At 44.5% G+C, this 18,679-nt stretch overlaps 1 protein-coding gene across 3 annotated transcripts in view; it reads right to left on the bottom strand.

Moving 5' to 3' along the window:
* Window positions 1–16,463, bottom strand: part of LOC146206254 (snRNA-activating protein complex subunit 1-like) — a 96,005-nt gene extending 79,542 nt beyond the window's left edge. For 2 of the 3 annotated variants that reach the window (XM_084590871.1, XM_084590872.1), the window contains exons 1-3: window positions 16,239–16,463; window positions 16,131–16,161; window positions 7,665–7,793 (exon numbers count right to left, since the gene is read on the bottom strand). In XM_084590871.1, coding sequence (XP_084446997.1) covers window positions 7,665–7,793; window positions 16,131–16,161; window positions 16,239–16,375 — 297 coding nt within the window. In that variant the 5' untranslated portion in view covers window positions 16,376–16,463. The remainder of the gene's footprint in view (window positions 1–7,664; window positions 7,794–16,130; window positions 16,162–16,238) is intronic. The other variant, XM_084590870.1, reaches the window with a different exon arrangement.
* Window positions 16,464–18,679: the final 2,216 nt, after the last annotated feature.

Raw genomic sequence — 18,679 nt, 5'->3', positions numbered from 1 at the left:
GCCCAAAGGCCAACTGCAGCACATTTGCATGCACTGCCGAACTTAAACATCTACAAGAAGGAACATGTATCCTCATTTAAGAGAAAGTTTGGCAATTGAAATTTCCACACTATTTTTCGTTTAATCAGAGAAAATTATTTGGAGCAGAGTTAATCACCGCTCATTTTAGTGAAAGCTCGTTAATTTAAATTTAGATAATTTGAACTGCACTACTTGGTCCAGCCAAGCTCCAAGAGATTTGTGTACAAAATAAAGTCCGTTAATTAGAATGCGAGTCAGTTCCGCTATGAATAATTTGAACTATGTGCCGCCATGTCTGGGCGGCTTGGCGCACATTACGAGCCAAAAAAATTAAACCCTCTGCGAAACAGCAGAATAGTTAGAGGCTGCACACGTCCAAAACGGGGACAGAAGATGGAACCAGGTAAAACCATGGAAGAGTAGGTAAAACCTACATGGCGCCATGACCAGCGCGGCGGCCAGCGGTGTTGGAGAAAGGGGACGGCGGCCGCGACAGCAGCTGCCTGCTATCTCTTCCGCACAACGTCTGAAACTCGCAACTAAATATTCGTTAATTCCAGCCCTGTTAATTTGTAAATACAGACAAGTGGTGTCAGTGCAGTCCCAGCCAACCTCCATGAAAGCCTATGATTTCGGACGGACACTACAGGTTGACTTTTTCTTTCTGCGCGACAGCCATCCATCCTTCCACCCATTAGGCAGTCAACGGAAGCACGCGATCATGACGCGAGGGTTCAGCATCGTTCCCATCAGAAGGCGTTTGCTGCTATCGTGCGTTCCAATGATTTGAGTGGCATTAGACGATGACCGCCCCAGCGCCATCCCAACCTCCCCAATTGCTCATAGCATGTTAAAGCAAACGTACTGAAAAGTAGACTTGCATAACCGGAAAACCGCTGGCACTTTGCCAAGTACAGTCGTGAGCAAAAGTGGAGAGACCACGCTAACTTCTACGATTGCTTTTTTGATGTATAAAAAGATGTGTTAGAGAAAATTGCTTGGGCAAGAAGGCAAGTATACTATGCATGGTACCTAATGCATTTCTCAGAAATAACTCTTTCACTGTCAGAAAAAGCTGGCGGGTAGTTTTCTCAAAGCACATGGTCTGTCCACTTTTGCTCACGACTGTACATTCCCCCCCTCTGCTGGAACATGAAAAGGTAAACACACCATTATCACTACTGCGCAGAATCTTGGCGCACTGCCAAGAAATGTGTTGTGGACTGTGATGGCGCAAAACGAAGGGGAGGGACGCGCTAATAACTGGCGCCTTCTTTTTCCTTTTATTTTATTTATTTTTTTTTTTTTCAAATTCTAGGCACAAATCGGGGCTGTGTGGGTTCATTATGGGAAGTGGGTTTTTTATGTGACTAAATACGGTAATACATTTACCATAATGCAAATGGTGCTTGTAAGGTTTTTCAAGGCCATTCGATAATTCGAACATCGGATAATACGAACTGCTTTCCTGGTTTCGTGAAATTCGAATAAACGATTTTTTGCTGTAATGCCAAAAATGGTGATACATGCTGCTATGGTCTCAACAAAAATTATGTCCACATCGCACCAGGACAGTTTCCGCTGCTTCTACTGCGAATTGTTTTTGTGAATGCAGCAGTGAAGAGTCTGAAAATGACTTCATCACCTCCGGCTCAGCTCGAATCACGATTCTGGAGAGGATCAGCCTGGAGCTTCAACTGGTGGTCCAAGGTGAGCCTTCTTTTCGTTTTAAATTGCCCTTAGGAAGTTACGCATCGCCACTGTGTGCTCTCGCTGTTTCACCTCTATTCATTAAGGTTCCAACAACCTACGGAGGGGTTTATAAATGCCATCAATGCAGATGGGGATCGAGTTAAGGCTCCAAGGGAGCCCAGCATGTGCAGAGTGAAAATCTAGACGATTAAAACATTCTGTCAACCCCGACTTGTTACTTCTGTTTTACTCAGTGCAGGTCATCAAAACTATATGCACAAACACGAATAATCATGCGTGGACCTGCGTTTTGGCAGACTCAAGCTCATTCAGACAGGTCCTGGGAGCAAGTCGCCTTTAGTAAAATGGTCCCATTCACCAGTCTAGTGACGAACACATAGGCAATGTGAAGGTACCACAACTGAAAGTGTACTAGAGTGTGGGCAATCTCTACAGCGGTGCCCACCTGCCACAGATCATGACGAAAAGCTGCCTCACAGCTCAGCTGCCGCTTTGGCAAGTTGCACACTTGGACAATGCACCAAAGAAGGCAACATACAGATAGGCATTCCAAATTTTCACAAATAAAAAGAAAAAAAAAAAGCAATGTAGCGCATTTCATACACCATAAATTTGATTTTATTTTGCATCCATGCCTTTTTCAACTTATAATTTTTTTTCAGCAAGAACGCACTGTCTTTCTTTCATGCTATGTATGCCACTTGTTGACATGTACAGGTGCGGACATAAGTAAACGGAGCACATTTTTTCGTTGAAATTAAAATCACGTTTTCTGCACTAAATATAAAAAAACAATATTTGTCATAGAAAAAGGGCACTGGCATCTACTACCGGCTCGCACATAACATTACTGCCAGTTTCAATTATGTAACGCATGAAAAAGTTTATAAGCAAATCGCGTGCTTCGTTTACTTTTGTCCGCAGGGGTACAATCAAAAACAATATTGAAGTGCCCAAAAAATATTAGTGCTATAATCAATCATTATTATTAATGAATCATGCACAAAAAAAAAGTAAAAAACTAAAAAGCGTTTAATGAAAGGGAAGTAGCTTATAGTGCTGATTTTCTTGCAGGAGAAAATCCCCATCACCTAGCTTTAACTGGTTTGCAGCTATTTTGTTCCCATCTCTCTGCAGGGTGCCTAACAACTGCATATATCCAAGTTGAGGATCTTTAGCAGAAGTTAAGCGGCGGAGGGACTCTATCATTTGTAAAGCCTCTCTTCCTGTCTGCACTTGCTGTGAGCAGAGGCGACGCTGAGATGTCATCTCATTGGTGAAACCTCCATTTCTCACAACTGCATCGCCGATATGCAAGACTTATCTCAGTTTCGACATGCCACTGTCACCGTTACAACAGTGGAAGCTTTGCAAAGTTTCCCATCATTGGCATCCCGAACAAAGTCCACCTTGCATCAGAGGGAATAGCGACGGTGAAAAGGAAAAATTAAACCGTACTCACGCAAGGTGAGCGCACCTCAGCGACTAACGGCGTTCAGTACGAGGCATGTGGCTAATACATCGAAGCAAAAGTACCAGTACCGTGGTGGGCTTTCTATGAGAGGCGAATCATGAGAAACGTTAGTAATGGACTGCTCCACCAAAGAAAACTGGGGAAAGTCTGTCTCCTAGTGCTGCTGTGGCATGTAAGCATCCCTGACGCACAAGGCAACTCTGTGCGCGTTCATGAGCTGTTTCCATTTCTACAGCATCAGGTCGATCCGTCAGTCAGCTCTGCCACCTCCTCATGTGCGCGCTTTCACACTGCGTGCGTGGTTTGGCTGGCTTGGTTGTACAGTTTCCATGTTTAGGTCTCTTTTAAGGTTGACTCTCAATTACTAGATTTATCTATTACATCTATTCATGCACTATGACAGCACTATAATAAGCAGTTTATTTTACAATAGAAAACATGAGAAAGCTCATGGTGCCACGGTAATCTATTGTAATACAGTCGACGACCAATTTTTCGGACTCTCAACGGACCACGAAAATGTCCGAAACAACAAATGTGCACCAAAAAAGCTCAATTTATTGCCTATTATTGACTTTGAGGCCGGAAGAAGTCATGAATGCTTTTCTGCACCCCGCTCCGCTTCCGTGCTAACAGGTCCGCCTGAATTTCGCTTGCATCAGCTCAGGTTGCGTCGGCTGCGCTGCTACAGGTGAGTCATCGTCGCTTTCAGACTCCACAAGCACTTGGTGAATAATATCTGCATCTGTGAGCCCAGCGGACAGTTCCAACTCATAGTCCACGTCTATGAACTCTGAAAATGAGACGGCCAATGGAATTTCGACACCAGCAGTGCGAAGGTCGTGAATGAGCTGCTCACTGCCAGACAGCTGCTCGACCAAGCTCTCATCGTCCAAAGCAGCCGACTCGTCATTCAGCACAGATCCCGCGTGACAAAAGCAATTGCGCAGCATTGTGGGTGCTACAGATTTCCACGCATCGGTGAGCATACTAAGTGCTCCAAACAAATCGACAGAGTAGGTTTTCCCACTGTCGAGGCACACCGCAACCACCAACCACTAGATCACAACACCGACTCCGTTGAGTGCCTTCTTGCTACCGCTTTGCACGCAAAAAAAAAAAAAAAAAAAATCTCCGTATAAAATCCGGAAACAGCTTTTTGAAGAACTGAAACCGATTCGATTAAATGCGAGCCACAGTAGCGACACAACATAGTTCTCGCATCAGCTAGACCACAGCTAGGCCTACTCGCTCCGCTCGGCAACAAACGTGAAACGCACGGCAAACACACAGAGGAACAGGCGGTCAAAGCGATCACACTAAAAGAAAAAAAAAATAATGCACTGCAGCGACGAGCAGCGACGTTCCGGAAACGGAAGCTGCTAGGCAAATAATATAGCCTCGATCCAGCGTCAGTTTAGCTGAGGAGCGGCACGCAAGGCTGGCACCGGTTTCGAGGCCATCAAACAAAAAGTAAACAAACAAGATGGCGGCGACATTGCTCAAAATGTGTGGCAGTTGGCCCGGCTGATGCTTGGAATGTCCGAAAAATCGAATAGCCCTCCTTATAGTGTCTGAAATTTTGAGCAGCATAATACATTGACTTTATAAGGTATATCCTGGGGCCGGGAAAAAGTCCGAATAATCAAACATGTCCGAAAAATTGGGTGTCCGAAAAATCGGTCGTCTACAGTCGAACCTGGATATATCGAATTTTGGTTATACCGAACTCGCGGAATATCCCCTACAAAAATTCCATGTAAAAGTATAGGAAAGCCGCGTCATATATCGAACTCAATTTCACCAGTCATTCGATATATCAAACTCCGCACCATGCACTGGAAAGTATGCCTTCCCCAAAGACGATCGCATCACCCTCGGCCGTTTGCAGCGTGACGTTTTCAAGCCATGCGCGGAAGGAATGAGAGGGGATAGTTTGGTGACGGCTGGCTAGGGCAGTGCCGCGTCCATTCCCCAAAGGCACGCGCATCTGCGGTTATCGTCTCCCGCACGCCAGCATGTAACGTTTGCAAGCCATAAGCGCGAATGAACCAGAGAGAACCGGTGAGAACGAGAGAGGAAAAACGCGATAAAACGAAGCGCAAGAGTCTGCCCATTCTTTTGCCAAGCTATCTCTCCTTCCTCTCTCCCGCCTTCATTCGCAGTAGCACGCGCTACGCATGCGCCAAGCCAGCTGAGCCCGTTTTCAGAGATCTCCAGCGTGTGTTGCAAGGGGGAGGGGAGGTGGTGAAGGGGGGCAGATCCTGGCCCTATGGGGCTGGGACGGTAGGTCAACGCCGCTTGCAGCGGGGGCTAGCCAGCTACCAAATTTTATCTGTTGTAGGCCGTCTTTGCAGCAGCCAATACTTCGGTGGTGGACGAGGGCTGTTGTTGCGGCGCGCGTCTTTCTCTCCCTTTTCTTTTTCCTTTTTTCTATATTTTCTCTTCTGTCCGCACGAGACAGCGGAGGTGGCTCAGCTACAGAGCCAGTAGCAGGCCCGTGCATTTTCTTTTCCTTCTCCCTACAGCCACAACAACAACAGCTTGTGTTGCGAACCCTCTGCACGCGACGGCTGACGTGGCTTTGGCGCCGCAGACGTTAAGAAGCGGCAGATTCTCTCTCTCCCTTTTTTTTTTTTGCGAGAGTCGTCCATTCTTATCGCTGTGCTGTACGCGCGGCGTAGCATAAGATATAGCGGCTGCAGACGTTAAGAAGCGGCAGTTGTTTTTTTGTTTTTTTTTTGCGGGAGTCTTATTTTTGCATGTATGAATAAAAAAAAAAGCACGCGGTCAGCTGCGACCATGACACTGGCTTTTAGCATTTTCCACTTCAAACAAAATTTGCAGCTATCACGCTTTTCGATGATTTTGTGCAGTGGACTACGTGATAAATCGAACCAGGCTTGTGCAATCAAGCCATCACGGGCACTTAGCCAAGTTCGCTCCCCGCCATCGCAGGAGCTATCGAAAGATAAACACGCCATGACGTTATCGCTGCGTGCATCTTGGCACGCTGCTAAGAAATGAGCTGTGGATGAGAGACCAAAACGGAGTGGTGCGGGCCATCGACATGCAAGCGAGAACGCTCGCGCTTTCTGCCGTGGTCACACAGAAAGCTTGTTTTGAGCTGCCGCGGTGGTTCGAGCGGTGGTTCGAGCGGCGAGAGGGACACAGTTCCAACAAGTTAAAAATTTTTTCCTCTGTCGCTGCCGCTCGTCGCCGAGATCACTTGCATGTGAGCAAGATAGCCTTAACGCTTTTTTTTTTTTTTTTTTCCAAATTCTCGGGTGTAAAAGGATTCATTATGCGAGTGGGTTGATTATGGAAAAAATGCTGTATCGTTTTTTTTTGTATCGTAAGTGCCGTCCCAGGCCGATTTCTGTATATCGAATTATCGATATATCGAACTATTTCGCGATTCCCTTCGAGTTCCATATATCCAGGTTCAACTGTATGGGATATAATGTTCTAACCGGCACTGTTGTGGTAGGTTTGACTGTATACACAGTCTGCCACCTTTTAACAAGCATCACACAAGCGTTGACAGCTTCACCATGCTGCAGTGGAAGACAAGGGAGAGAAGAAGGCTTGCGAGGACAAGGGCTTGCCTACAATTACTTCTGCTGAAGTGAGCGTTATCTGCTAGGCAGTCCTGATTAATGTGACGCCACCCCTACCCATAATTAGCTGCTATGTGTCCGGCCCAAAGAAGCTGTAACCGTCTTCTTTATTCGTTTCAAGTGCGAATGATATCCGAAAGTGCATACATTTCCAGCAAACAACACAGCGTACCCAAGAAACCAGCTGTGATCATACTTACGAACAACTAATTGCAGAGCACCCTCATATAGGCGTATTAATCGACAAGAAATGCCCTTGAGAAGGCACCCGCAAGCATGACCCGGGCCTAGCCTCATGTTTAAAATGCTACATGTTTTCCCAAATCAAAGCGAAAAAACATGCAGCACACAGAACATGAAACACACACGCTCACAACTCGGACATTAAGCTTCCTTAGCAGTGGTTGCTTCTCACGAAGCACAACAGCCAAGCAGTGTACACTGGTTCCTGACGCATGATCAGCACATATGCATTTCCACTTATGATTTCCACTCTGCATCGGCATCGCTGTGCCAGGCAGTCGGCACTCACGAAATACTTTTGGAAAAGAAGCCGACTGTACACCTTGGAAAGACTATCCAAATAGCGACATTTTAGTAGGTGTTATAAAACAATGATGCAAATATTTCATTTATTCAAAAAAAAAAAAATCCAAGATTTTTTTCACTTTCTTCTTTCACAGCCTCAAGACAGCTGATTCAATACAAGAGAGAGTGATGTCTCGTATGTGCACAAAAGAACAAAAAAATGAGCCTGTACCATACAGGCGTGTTTGGCCGTGAAATACATAACAAAGAGCTAGCATTCCAAAAAGAAAGACAATATAGAAACAAACCTTCAGCTTCGGCATCAACGGTTGCATGGAGTACACTGCATACAGCATGTACAGAGCGAACACCTGCTCTTGGAAGTTGCAGGAAGGCTGCCACAATGTCAGTATGGTCGCAGTTATCTCTTCAAAGAACTGCATAAGAGACATGCAAACAATAAGACACAGTAGCATGATTAAAAGAGTGATTATGCATCAAGCCTTACAGCAAAGCAATCAGAAATCATCACCTGTGGGACAATGATAGAAGTAATCTTTCCCATCAAATCTCTGGCTTTTACGTACTACACATGATCAATTAATCCTAAGCAAGTCTTTATCTCCAGACTCATCATGTCCTCTTAGTATGCCAGAGAGCTTTTGTAGCACATTTTCAAGATGTTAAAATTTTCATTCCAAACACAAAGTGAGCTTTAATATGCCCTCATTGTGAGTAACAGACCTTCATATACTTCCGCATAGTTTCACAATAAAAATAGCAGCTAAATTTTTTTATGGTGGTGTACAGGTAAGAAACTTCAAAGTTCAAAGCCACAGCCACCCATCAACTCTTAAAGGAGTGGAGACACCAGATATATGATTTCTTTGCTTTGAATGTTGCATATTGCTGTGGTACGTGTGATACACGCTCTGCGATTCGCATATGGATGGTAAATATTTCATGATTGCATTATTTATACTGAGTGATCATAGTTTTGAGCACGGTGTCGAACGTCATTTTTTCGGGTTCAGTTCAGGTTCAGGTTCACACCCTTCAGGTTCGGTTTAAGTTCTGGAAACAGATTCTGTTCTGGTTCAAACAGGTTCAACCCTCCTCGAAGTGGTTCAAACCGGTTCAAATGGGCTAACAAAAAAAAACTTTGGATTTTTTTCTTACTTCACCTTTTAACGACCTTTATTTACTGTTCTAGTACACAATAAAAGCCGAAAATTCACAAAGTAGTCCGTCGATTGTTTTTGTCGTCAGATATAACAGGCTTCAGTGAATATACAGACCTCAGCAAAATGTTATGAGTGACCTGCGATTAGAGCAGGATGGGGAAAATAATGATTTTCATTGGCACATAACCAACTAAAGCAGTCATGTACCAAAAGAAAATTAAAAAAGAAATAATGTTTTCTTCTGCGCTTTTCAAACTGACAGAATTTCACATGAATTTTATTTTAGAGTGAAACCTCTGCTACTGCATGTACGCTTCATCCGGCTCCCACTAAAGAACTGCAGCCAGTTCAAGGTCAAACCAAGCACACAGCCCCCAAGAATAAAGATGTATATACCATCATCATCATCAGCCTGACTATATATACCCACTGCAGGGCGAAGGCCCCTCCCATATTTCTCCACTTAATCCGGTTCTGTGCTAGCTGCATCCCCTTGACCCCCGCGAACTTCTTAACCTCATCCGCCCACCTAACTTTCTGCCGCCCCCTGCTACGCTTTCCTTCTCTTGGAATCCAGTTTGTTACCCTAAGCGACCATCGGTTATCCTCTCTTCACACTACATGTCTTGTCCATGCCCATTTCTTCTTCTTAATTTCCACTAGAATGTCGGTAACGAGTTATTTCTCTGACCCACTCTGCACGCTTCCTATCTCTTAATGCTACCCCTACCATTTTTCGTTCCATAGCCCTCTGGGTTGTCCTCAACTTAAGTAGAACTCTCTTGGTTAGCCTCCACGTTTCACGTATATAGCATATGAGTGACTATACATATCACACAGCACGTGAAAGGCTTTGCGCTTCTATGAAGGTGAAACACAAAGGCACCCATGTGTTGCGGCCAGAAAAGCGCTGAAAACGTCCCCTCTGCCTTGTATTAGGGTTGGAGTCATTATTGTATTTGCCGGAGAACCGGATGAATTAATTATCTCGCTCCTGTGGCCGAGACACGATGTGACCACCGTCTTGTTCCGCATCATGGTTGCCTGCATAGGCGTGCTATATAAAACCTTCTTCTGGCACTTTGAGGCCAGACTTGAATGTTTAGTCCCATAATTTACAACAAGCATGACATCATGGCTACTCGCATATATTTCATTATGAGCTCAGTAAATGCTGTCAACTGTTCTATTTGCCAGCATAGAAATACCGAAGGAAGAAGACATTGTCGAGGGTTGCTGACGTCATCCGGGTTCGATGACAAGAGACGACATATTTTATTCCAGAAAATTCTGTCTCGACGCTGACTTGTGTAGATATCACAGCTAGAGGTATTGTAGCTACTAAATACAGTTCTGGACGCCGCAACGGCTTCTCCTCCTAATATTTCATATCACTCGACTCTGCTCATTCTAGGCACCTTTTCAAAGGCATAGAGCAGGTTCTGTACTTTTTGAATTTTGAAAGAACTGCCTCTATCTCAGAGTTCTTGCAGGCAGTCTTCTTCCCTTTCCATAAGAAACGTTTCAAGCTTATCCTCAGCTTGTAAGCTAAGGGGACATCCTGCTGCCGCCTGTACTTGATCGCCGCCAGTAATTCTACACAGCTGCTTCCATACAGTGACCAAATGCTGTTTTGCCCAGCACCTCTCCTGGCTGGTCAACGTATTGTGATATCGAGGGTCTCAAGCTGCAGTTCACTTATTTCACAATTACTACCATTCCCCTACTCTTGTTTTTTTTTTCTTAGGGTTATTTCACAGGTTACTTCGTTTCACTTGACCTCATTCCTCTCCCAGCTTTTCAAGGCTTTCCAGGTCCTTGGTGCGCAATCACGTGAAACATATGTGACGTAGCCTATACTAAAGAAACAAAGAATATGGGATACGTGTACGTAACATACATTTATCTCGTGGAGATTTTTTGTTGTTGTTTGAGAGAGGGGTGCCGCTCAGTCAAAAGGCGCGATGCAGGGGAATGAAGAGTGAGCGCCATTTCTGTGCGTGCGCTATCTTTTGCTTTCATTCTTTTTCTTCCAGTAGTTTCGCGAGGTGGCTGGTGCTGGAAACGACGCGAGGACTCAAGCCGTGAGTCTGGTTTAGTTTGGTTTTGGCATTTAAAGGGACACTAAAGACACTCAAATATGCTATCAAACTTTAATAAACGGCATTTGGTCACACCGTCACCACATATCCGGCATCAAAAAATCGGATTATTGCTGAGATATTGCGATAAGAAGTTGAGGTTTTTGTTGTTCCCGCCGATCGAATTCAAATTTGTTTTCTCCTACTACGTAGTAGGGTAGGATGACACACACTATCACGCAAGGGGAGGCTGCCTGATTGCTGTCGAGCGGGGAGTAGAGAATACTTCGCAGGTGCGTGCCGAGTCATGATCTTCATTCGATATGCACTTAGGGTAGACGCATCTGCTCCTCTGAGCTGGTATTTCAGGCACCGCCGGTCCAAAACGAAATTATCCGAGCATGCACGAAGTGCCTAAGCCGGAACATAATTGAAACTGAAGTGGACGCCTGTGCGCTGCCAAGTTTATTTTTATATTTGCCTTGCAACATTTACGTTGGCTTTTCGCAGTCGTTTACGTGTAATAAAAGCATGTTATCATATTCGAGATAAAACCTACTACCGCATTCAAACGGGCAACGTAATTCACATTTTTCAGCCTCCGGGATCCCTTGCGCGTCACGTGATTTGTAGTTGCGAGTCTCGGCCGTTTCAACTGTGGCGGTGACACCTGTATTCCTGTTCTTCCTCTTTACTGCCTTATAACAGCTCTGTTTTTAGTAAGAGTGGCTTTTTTGTAACCAGGAACTGGCCTTCTATCGATGCAAGCCCACTTCATTTTTCTCTTTAGTGTCCTTTTAACGTCCCAAAGCGACTCATGCTATGAAAGACGCCACAGTGCAGGGCTCTAGAAATTTCGACCAGCTGGGATTCTTTACAGTGTACTGACATCACACAGAACACGGGCACCTAGCTTTTCGTCCCCATTGGAAGGCAGCTGCCGAGGACGGGATTCGATCCCCGCATCCTTGGGCACAGCAGTCGAGTGCCATCAAGGCAAGGTAGTCGCGAGTCTGCTTCTTCGCTGCGCGCTGCAGGTATGTGCATTTTCTTTCCTCATTGTAATGAAAGTGTGCAAGAGTATTAACCGTATACAGGGCCGCAAATATTTTAAGTACCTGTGTATGAGCTATTTCACACACATGCAGTTTGCCATTTGCCGGAAAAGAAATAATTGTTTAGACTGAAATCATCTTCTATGCGCACGTAAAAGCTGATGTTTAGAATTATAGGCTGCGAAATTATACAAAATGATGCTGCTTAGCTTATGGACAGACAATTTACCGTCACCAGCTGTTTTACATAACAGGCATAACTTAAGCTAAAAAAAGCAGACTGTTGAGCCTTGTGCTCTAATGCGGCGCGCAGAGAAACAGTCAGATTTTTAGCGCTCCTACCGCTCAGGTCAAAGCAGCCCATACCTCACTGCTAGAAAAAAAATGAAAGGACGCAGGCGCACATGCTGCTGTGTGCATTGGCGAGAGAAGCTGCAAGCCCTGACTTGTTTGAAACCGTGCTGTCTATGTTGGCTGGCCTGCCCGCCCTTCCTTTCATCCTTTCCGCACTGCTAAGAAAAGAAAAAAAAGTTTACGTAATGCTGTGTGCTTTGCTCGCAAGGACGGCTAGGCACTCCCTCTGTAGCTGTATGAGACAAAGCGATAGCACACCAAATAGAGCTTGTGAATTGATACTGCTAGCAATAATTCAACTCAGTTTTTTGCTCCACCCAATCTTCACATTTGAACACAACAGCTTCACTCCTGGCATAGTTTAACTTGCCAAGGGAAATAAAACAAGCAGACACCACTAAAGACAAAAGGAAGAGAAGAAAAAAGAGGAAATTGACTTATGAAATCTATGTTTGTGCTAAGTTCAGATACACCTTAAGAACAGACCGGTAAATTATTGCTCAAGGCGGATTTCCCACCATCAGCTTTGGCTTATCATTCTGAATTCTCATTCAACCAAATTGCACCTGCTGGCGTCCCATCGCATCCAGCTGCTTGCGCGTGTCATGTGACTCATTCCAATGTCGTGGAACAAGGGGCAAATAAAATGATTTTGGTCATTTTTTAACAGATTCATTTCGTTAACAGATATATTTCTTTAAACATGTCATTTAACTTATGAATTATATTTAACTGTTTCAGTGCCTAGGAAGGCTCTCAAATGGAGCAACTTTTTCCATCAGCCATTGCACCATTTCGCAGTGTAGCGGCCAGCTGCGCTCTCGATGAAATGCTAGCCCAACATCGGATTGGTGCTATGCATGTGGCAATATATTTTCCTTTGTCCTTGTCACCTTTTTTCAAGGGCCAGTTTTTCAGTACGGTTGTGATGTTTGCGGTGTGCACTGGTGCTTTCGAAATAAATTAGAAGGCATTATACAAGCAGCAATAAAAGAAAAATTGTAAGTATGTTGCCAGCAAAAGTGGGTCGGAATTGTACCGCGAACCGGTTAGAAATAGTTCTTCCTTTTTGTTCTGGTTCAGGTTCAGTTCCAAGATGGCGGAAAAAATTCAGGTTTGGTTCGGTTCGGAGAAAATTCTGGTTCGGTTCCAGTTCGACACCCTGGTTCTGAGCACCAAGCTGTGTTGTGACACCAGAACCACGGAAGAGCAGCAATCCTTGTCCTGTGTACCCAAAAAGCTGTAATGGCCTACTGCATCGTCTCCTCTTGTACATATACCGTGGATACCAGCATCTTATGAATGTAGGAACACTTGGTCAGCACAACAATACGTTGGGAAAAAACTGAGCAAGCGAGGCATCAAAGCAAGTTCTCAAACCAAGCGGCTCACTGGCATTAATCTCAGAAAACCGCATATTCACAACACAATTTCTGCGCTGTATACAGCTTCGTCACACTAAGCCGTTTCAAATGCTGGGCAAATTCTGCGCGAGTCCAAGAGTCCCAGGTTTGATTCCCATCTCATTCCAATTGACTTTTCAGCAAATCTCTTTTGCTTTATATACTTACAGTAAAATCGTGCCTACTCAGCCCCCGATATTTCCAAAATTCTGACAATGCAAGCTAGAACTGTGATCCAAGTCAATGCCCAAGTAAGTTTTACAATGTTGGACACCCATTAATTTCGATGGGATACAGAATTATAACTCACGCAGGCAACGATCGCCAAAACAGACCTTCCGAAGCCTTACCTGCATGCAACAGTGGTGCCCATACACTTCTTGAGTGCTGAAGTTCCCCATTTCCAAAATATGGCTTAGTTGCATAGTTTCGGTATCACTTTCCATAACTTCCCATGACACCATGGCTGCAATAAGGCGCGCACATTGCCAGTCGTGCTGTTTCGGATGCTGCTTGACACTTTAGCATTGTTTTATTTTTATCTTGCGTCCCGCTATCCTAATGCCTATACCCTTCACTTGCATCCACATGCTGCTTCCAATACGCAGAAACTACCCGCTAGACATACAGTTCCACAGTACTATGCTCACCGCATGGGCTCTACGGTGAAGCATCTTCAAAACGTGATGGGGCTTTTTAGCGAAGAGATACCACTGTTACTGTGTCGTACTGCGAAAAGGTTACCGGAAACTTTCAGGACTTTAGAGCTCCTTAACGTTCCCAAGAGTGTGCGCAAAGCACTTGATGAAACTGGGCAACAACACTGTTCATCTCACGCAACCTTCACACAGGTGCTTACTATGAAGCAAGCAGTTTTTGGCCGAAGTGTGTCCTGTGTGTCTCTCACGTCCTTGTCTTTTTTTCTTTGCGCTTCACGCTTCGCCAAAAATGTGCAAAATCTACACGCTAGCATAAGAAACAGCTTTACTGAACCTTATTTTCAGGCCCATTCGATAATTCAAATGTTTTTATCGTCCTCTGAGGGACAGGGTAACAAGTTTACTGCATATGAATAACATTTCAGCCACGCTGCAATATTGTGGCCAACATTTTGTTTTAATTACTTTTCCATTCTGCCGCTCCCCATGTGACATCAGACCTTTTTGACAAATTCAGACTGTCTCTACACACCAACGCACCATTCACAGGATCTCTGCTGAACTGAGCGTAAAAATTCCATGGCAACTCACACAAGAAGAAGAGGACATAGAATATGCTGCACTGCATATAATATTATGCAGCAGCTCGTCACATTTATGACTGAAGGGACATAGTTCATGGAAAGACATGTGTAGCGATCTCCAACCCCCAAGTTTCACCTAGCACAACCGGAAAAAATAGCAGCCAAGGAGGCATTGCGCATGCGCAGGACATTACTGGAAAAAGATGCATTAGCAAGTATCTACAGCCTTACCAAGAAATTTTCTCTGCACATTATCGAAACAGGTGTTTTTGTTTTTTTTTCCACTTTGCTTAGATTTTCGAAGGTTACATCCTCAGTAGTTTTATCATTAGGTTACACCTCATACATATGCCTGCATAAATGCTGAAGCCTCTGTTTTAGTTCATTTAGACCATTACCCCATAAGGCCAATGTACAGAGTGCGATTAACACGAACACTTGAAGGCATACTTTGAAATGTAGGGTAGGTAATGCAGCCTAGTAAATATGCAGCCATACCAGTGCACTGGCAGAATTCGTATGCAAATGATCTACCTCGGCAAGCTTCATAAGTCCAGATGTGGCCGAAGTGAATTGGTGCTCTACTAACTGTTTTGCGAAGCTCTTGTCCTTTGGAACAAGCACTTAAATTTAATATGACCGAGCTTCTCGGTCACGATCTAGTAACACAAACTACACCAACGAGATGCGGCTGCCAAACGAGAGAACTAAACCTTTTGAACTGCTCTACTAACTACCGAGCTTCTCGGTCATGATCTAGTAGCACAAACTACACCAATGAGATGTGCCTGCCAACGAGAGAACTAAACCTTTTGAACTGTAGAGTCGCGACTGCATACAGCACTCAAGCAGCGTGCCTCGAAGCAAATTAAGCAAACTCTTAACGCAGCTGCTTTGTTAGGAGGAATGCGTTTGTGTCTGTGGGATTGTCATGACTGTCTGGCTGCGCTACCAGTTACAGGTATTACCAGCAGAAGTCGGCACCAGCCTTAGAATTTCACTTTACTTCTGCGCAGCATCGCTCGACCACTCTAGACTAGTGTGACTTTGTAGCTTCCTGGGCAATGCCCGAGACCGGAGGCGAATGGTATGCATGGAAATCTCACAATGCAGGTCCACTAGTGTAATCTTAAAGTCAAACTAAATCGCGACTCTCTGGAAACAAGTTTTACCAAATAACATAACACTCCAACTGCTGATTTGAATATTTGTTTCAGGAGTTGCTTCACATCTTAAACATGCCTGCTCTGGCGTTTACAAGATGTTCATTTACTAAGTAGCATAATTCAGCCTGCTGCAAAAACTTCTGATCACGACCAACTAAAAAAGTAACAAAGACACTCGATTTGGGATAAGGTCGTCCTCGGGCCATCGTCTAGGCGACACGTGAAACCGAAATGGTAGTGCCGGCGAGCGCTACGACTGGAGCGAACGCCCGCATGTCGAGAACTCACCAACCGACTTTCCCGAGAATCTTTCCTCCCACTGAAATAAAAAGAAAAGGCAGTTGAAACAACTACCTTCTACAGCAATCTTTTCAATCTCCAAATGTGTCAACTTACCAGAAAATCAGTGAGAACTTCACCTCTCTCCACATCTTCGAGAAGTCCGTGAAACGGGCAGTTTTTGCGTCCTCGAATTTTTTTAATAATGTGTACATGTCCTTCTCGAAGCCAGCGGATACTTGAAACCTAGGCATTTTCGCCGTATATACGGAAAGTTCCTTGGACCTTTGTGTTCAAACCACGTCTAAATTTTAATGGATGGGTGGATGGATGGATGGATGATAGTGGCTCTGAGCCTCTGCCCTTTGTATCGGACGGCAGCTTGCGCCGCCTAGCCAAAAAATTAAAAGAAATATATTTATCTCTTCCCTATTTTTAGCTTCTAATTCGCCCGTATCTGCCCCCCTCCCTTTTTTTCTTCTCTTTATTCTCTTGACTTTTTCCACCAATCCTCTAACCCCTCTTTTGTTATCAAAACGCGTTCCTCATCCATTCGTCCATCTTCCCCAGCAAATCCCAGCGCTCTCTCCAGATCTGCCGCTTTTCCCGCGGGAAGGGCAGGACGAAGTTTTTGGCACCTTAGAACATGTTCCGTTGTTTCCGCCTCAGTTCCGCACGCCGCGCATAATATATCTACTTCCTGAAATTTTTTCCTGTACGTTTTTGTTCTGAGGGGCCCTGACCTAGCCTCAAACAGCAGCTCCCTCGTGAGTTGTCGAATAATCTTTCTTTATAGTGACACGCACTGTGGCAGCAGTAAACGCTGCTGCCACGCACAAAATACGTCACCCTACGTCATCATAAACTAAGCAAAAGAAAAAAATGTGCGCAACAGTAAGTGAAACATTTATGATACTAATTTATAACTTAGAATTGTGGCTTAAAATAAGTTATTGTTCATTTTCTTAATAATTTTAACTTATGTAGGTATCGGCGGCGTTGGCGCGTTGGTCATGGCGTTGGTCGCGCACTTGTGCTATAGTCACTATAGTGCCTAGAATACTTGTGCTCATGGCTTATTTCCATGCCTATTTCAGTCGAAGCGTTTCGCGTACTTATATATCAAATCCTTCTCGCTAATCTCCTTGCTAATCTCCTGGGATTTGAGAAATCCGCGCTTGGTTGCTACAATCAAGCACGGAGTTTGGACGCGCTTGATTGTGACGTACAGTTGCAGACGAAGTTTTTCTCGTGTAGTGCAATTTCTAGCTTCGCACTGGGCTTCGGGTTCGGCTGTGCATTGTGCGCTTCATTCGACGCAAGGGAATTAGGCTCCCCGTGGGCTGCTTATCTCGTTGTTCTGCCGAAAGTATTCCGCCTTCAAATACGCAGTTGGTGCACTGTTCTGTTCCATAGCTCTAAGGCTGTACGTTATGGCACTGCATTTATTTACCTCCGAATTCCTTTTTGCGGTCAGCTAGGCTACGCGTTCGCAATTAATAATTCAGTGTTTAACGTATCTGATAGAAACAGGAAATACAGGCTGTATGGCCGGTTAATATCGCTTGTCAGAAAGAAACTGCAGGCAGCAACAGCTGGTGAATATTCGAGGTTGCTTTGGTTGCCTTTGGTACTTATATGAAACTATATATGTATGACCGCGAACTGGGTTTGCATTATGGCTCAGCAGTGTGGCTGATCAATCTGTGTCAGAAAAAAACGGTACATAATGCAAACTCCTGTTTTTGGAAGGTGCAGTTGTACTGAGTGTGCCCTGTATCTGAATTAACTCAGCAGTTTTCGTGGAGCCTCCCCGCCCATACTTCTATAGTTTCCATCTTTCAGAGATTTGTTCAAGTCAGTGCAGTGGCATCGTCATTTGACTTGTTATTATGTGAAAGTTGCGATATGGGCAGTATGGTATGTTTTTCATCGAGACACTGGCCCAGTCAAGAAAAAAAATGATTTTCAATTGAGGTTTGCAGTTGCAAAATTTCTAAATATGCTTTTGGCACAGAATCGAAACACCAGTTTGAATAAATTGAACATTCCAATTAGGCAGTTCAGCTAAAGCTTCCAGTTTTAATGCTTATTTTGCTGGCACTGACCTGAAATGGCAGCTCCAAGCGGGCGACAGGCAAGCATGCATTCATATGACACATAGACCATAGGAACACTATGTATACCCGAAGAGTTGACACAATCTTTTCTTTGTTGGGGCTTAGCCTCGCACATTGGACCCTCCTCTTGCATTCAGTGGCAGATCTTCAGGAGTCAGAGTTACTTCGTTTAATCACAACTTATGTGGTTATAGAAATTATGCAAACTACACAGCAGTTTAAGTTGTAACATTTTTTTATTGAATGTTCAACAGGGCCTTCCAACTGAATGTTCCGAAGTAAGTGCCAATCAGAAGTAGCGAAACCATTTGAGCTACCTGATTACATTCACAAGTCCAGCTGGCATGACTTAATCTATTTTATTCCTAATAGACACTTGGTGTCTTTTATCCTGGGGTAAATTGGCAGCACATTTGGCAAAGTTACTGTTCAAAAGCA

The sequence above is a fragment of the Amblyomma maculatum genome, chromosome 1 (genome assembly GCF_055883805.1).
Source record: "Amblyomma maculatum isolate TAMU_Amacu chromosome 1, ASM5588380v1, whole genome shotgun sequence".
In the NCBI taxonomy this organism is placed as follows: Eukaryota; Metazoa; Arthropoda; class Arachnida; order Ixodida; family Ixodidae; genus Amblyomma; species Amblyomma maculatum.
This window is presented reverse-complemented; position numbering and strand designations above follow the sequence as displayed.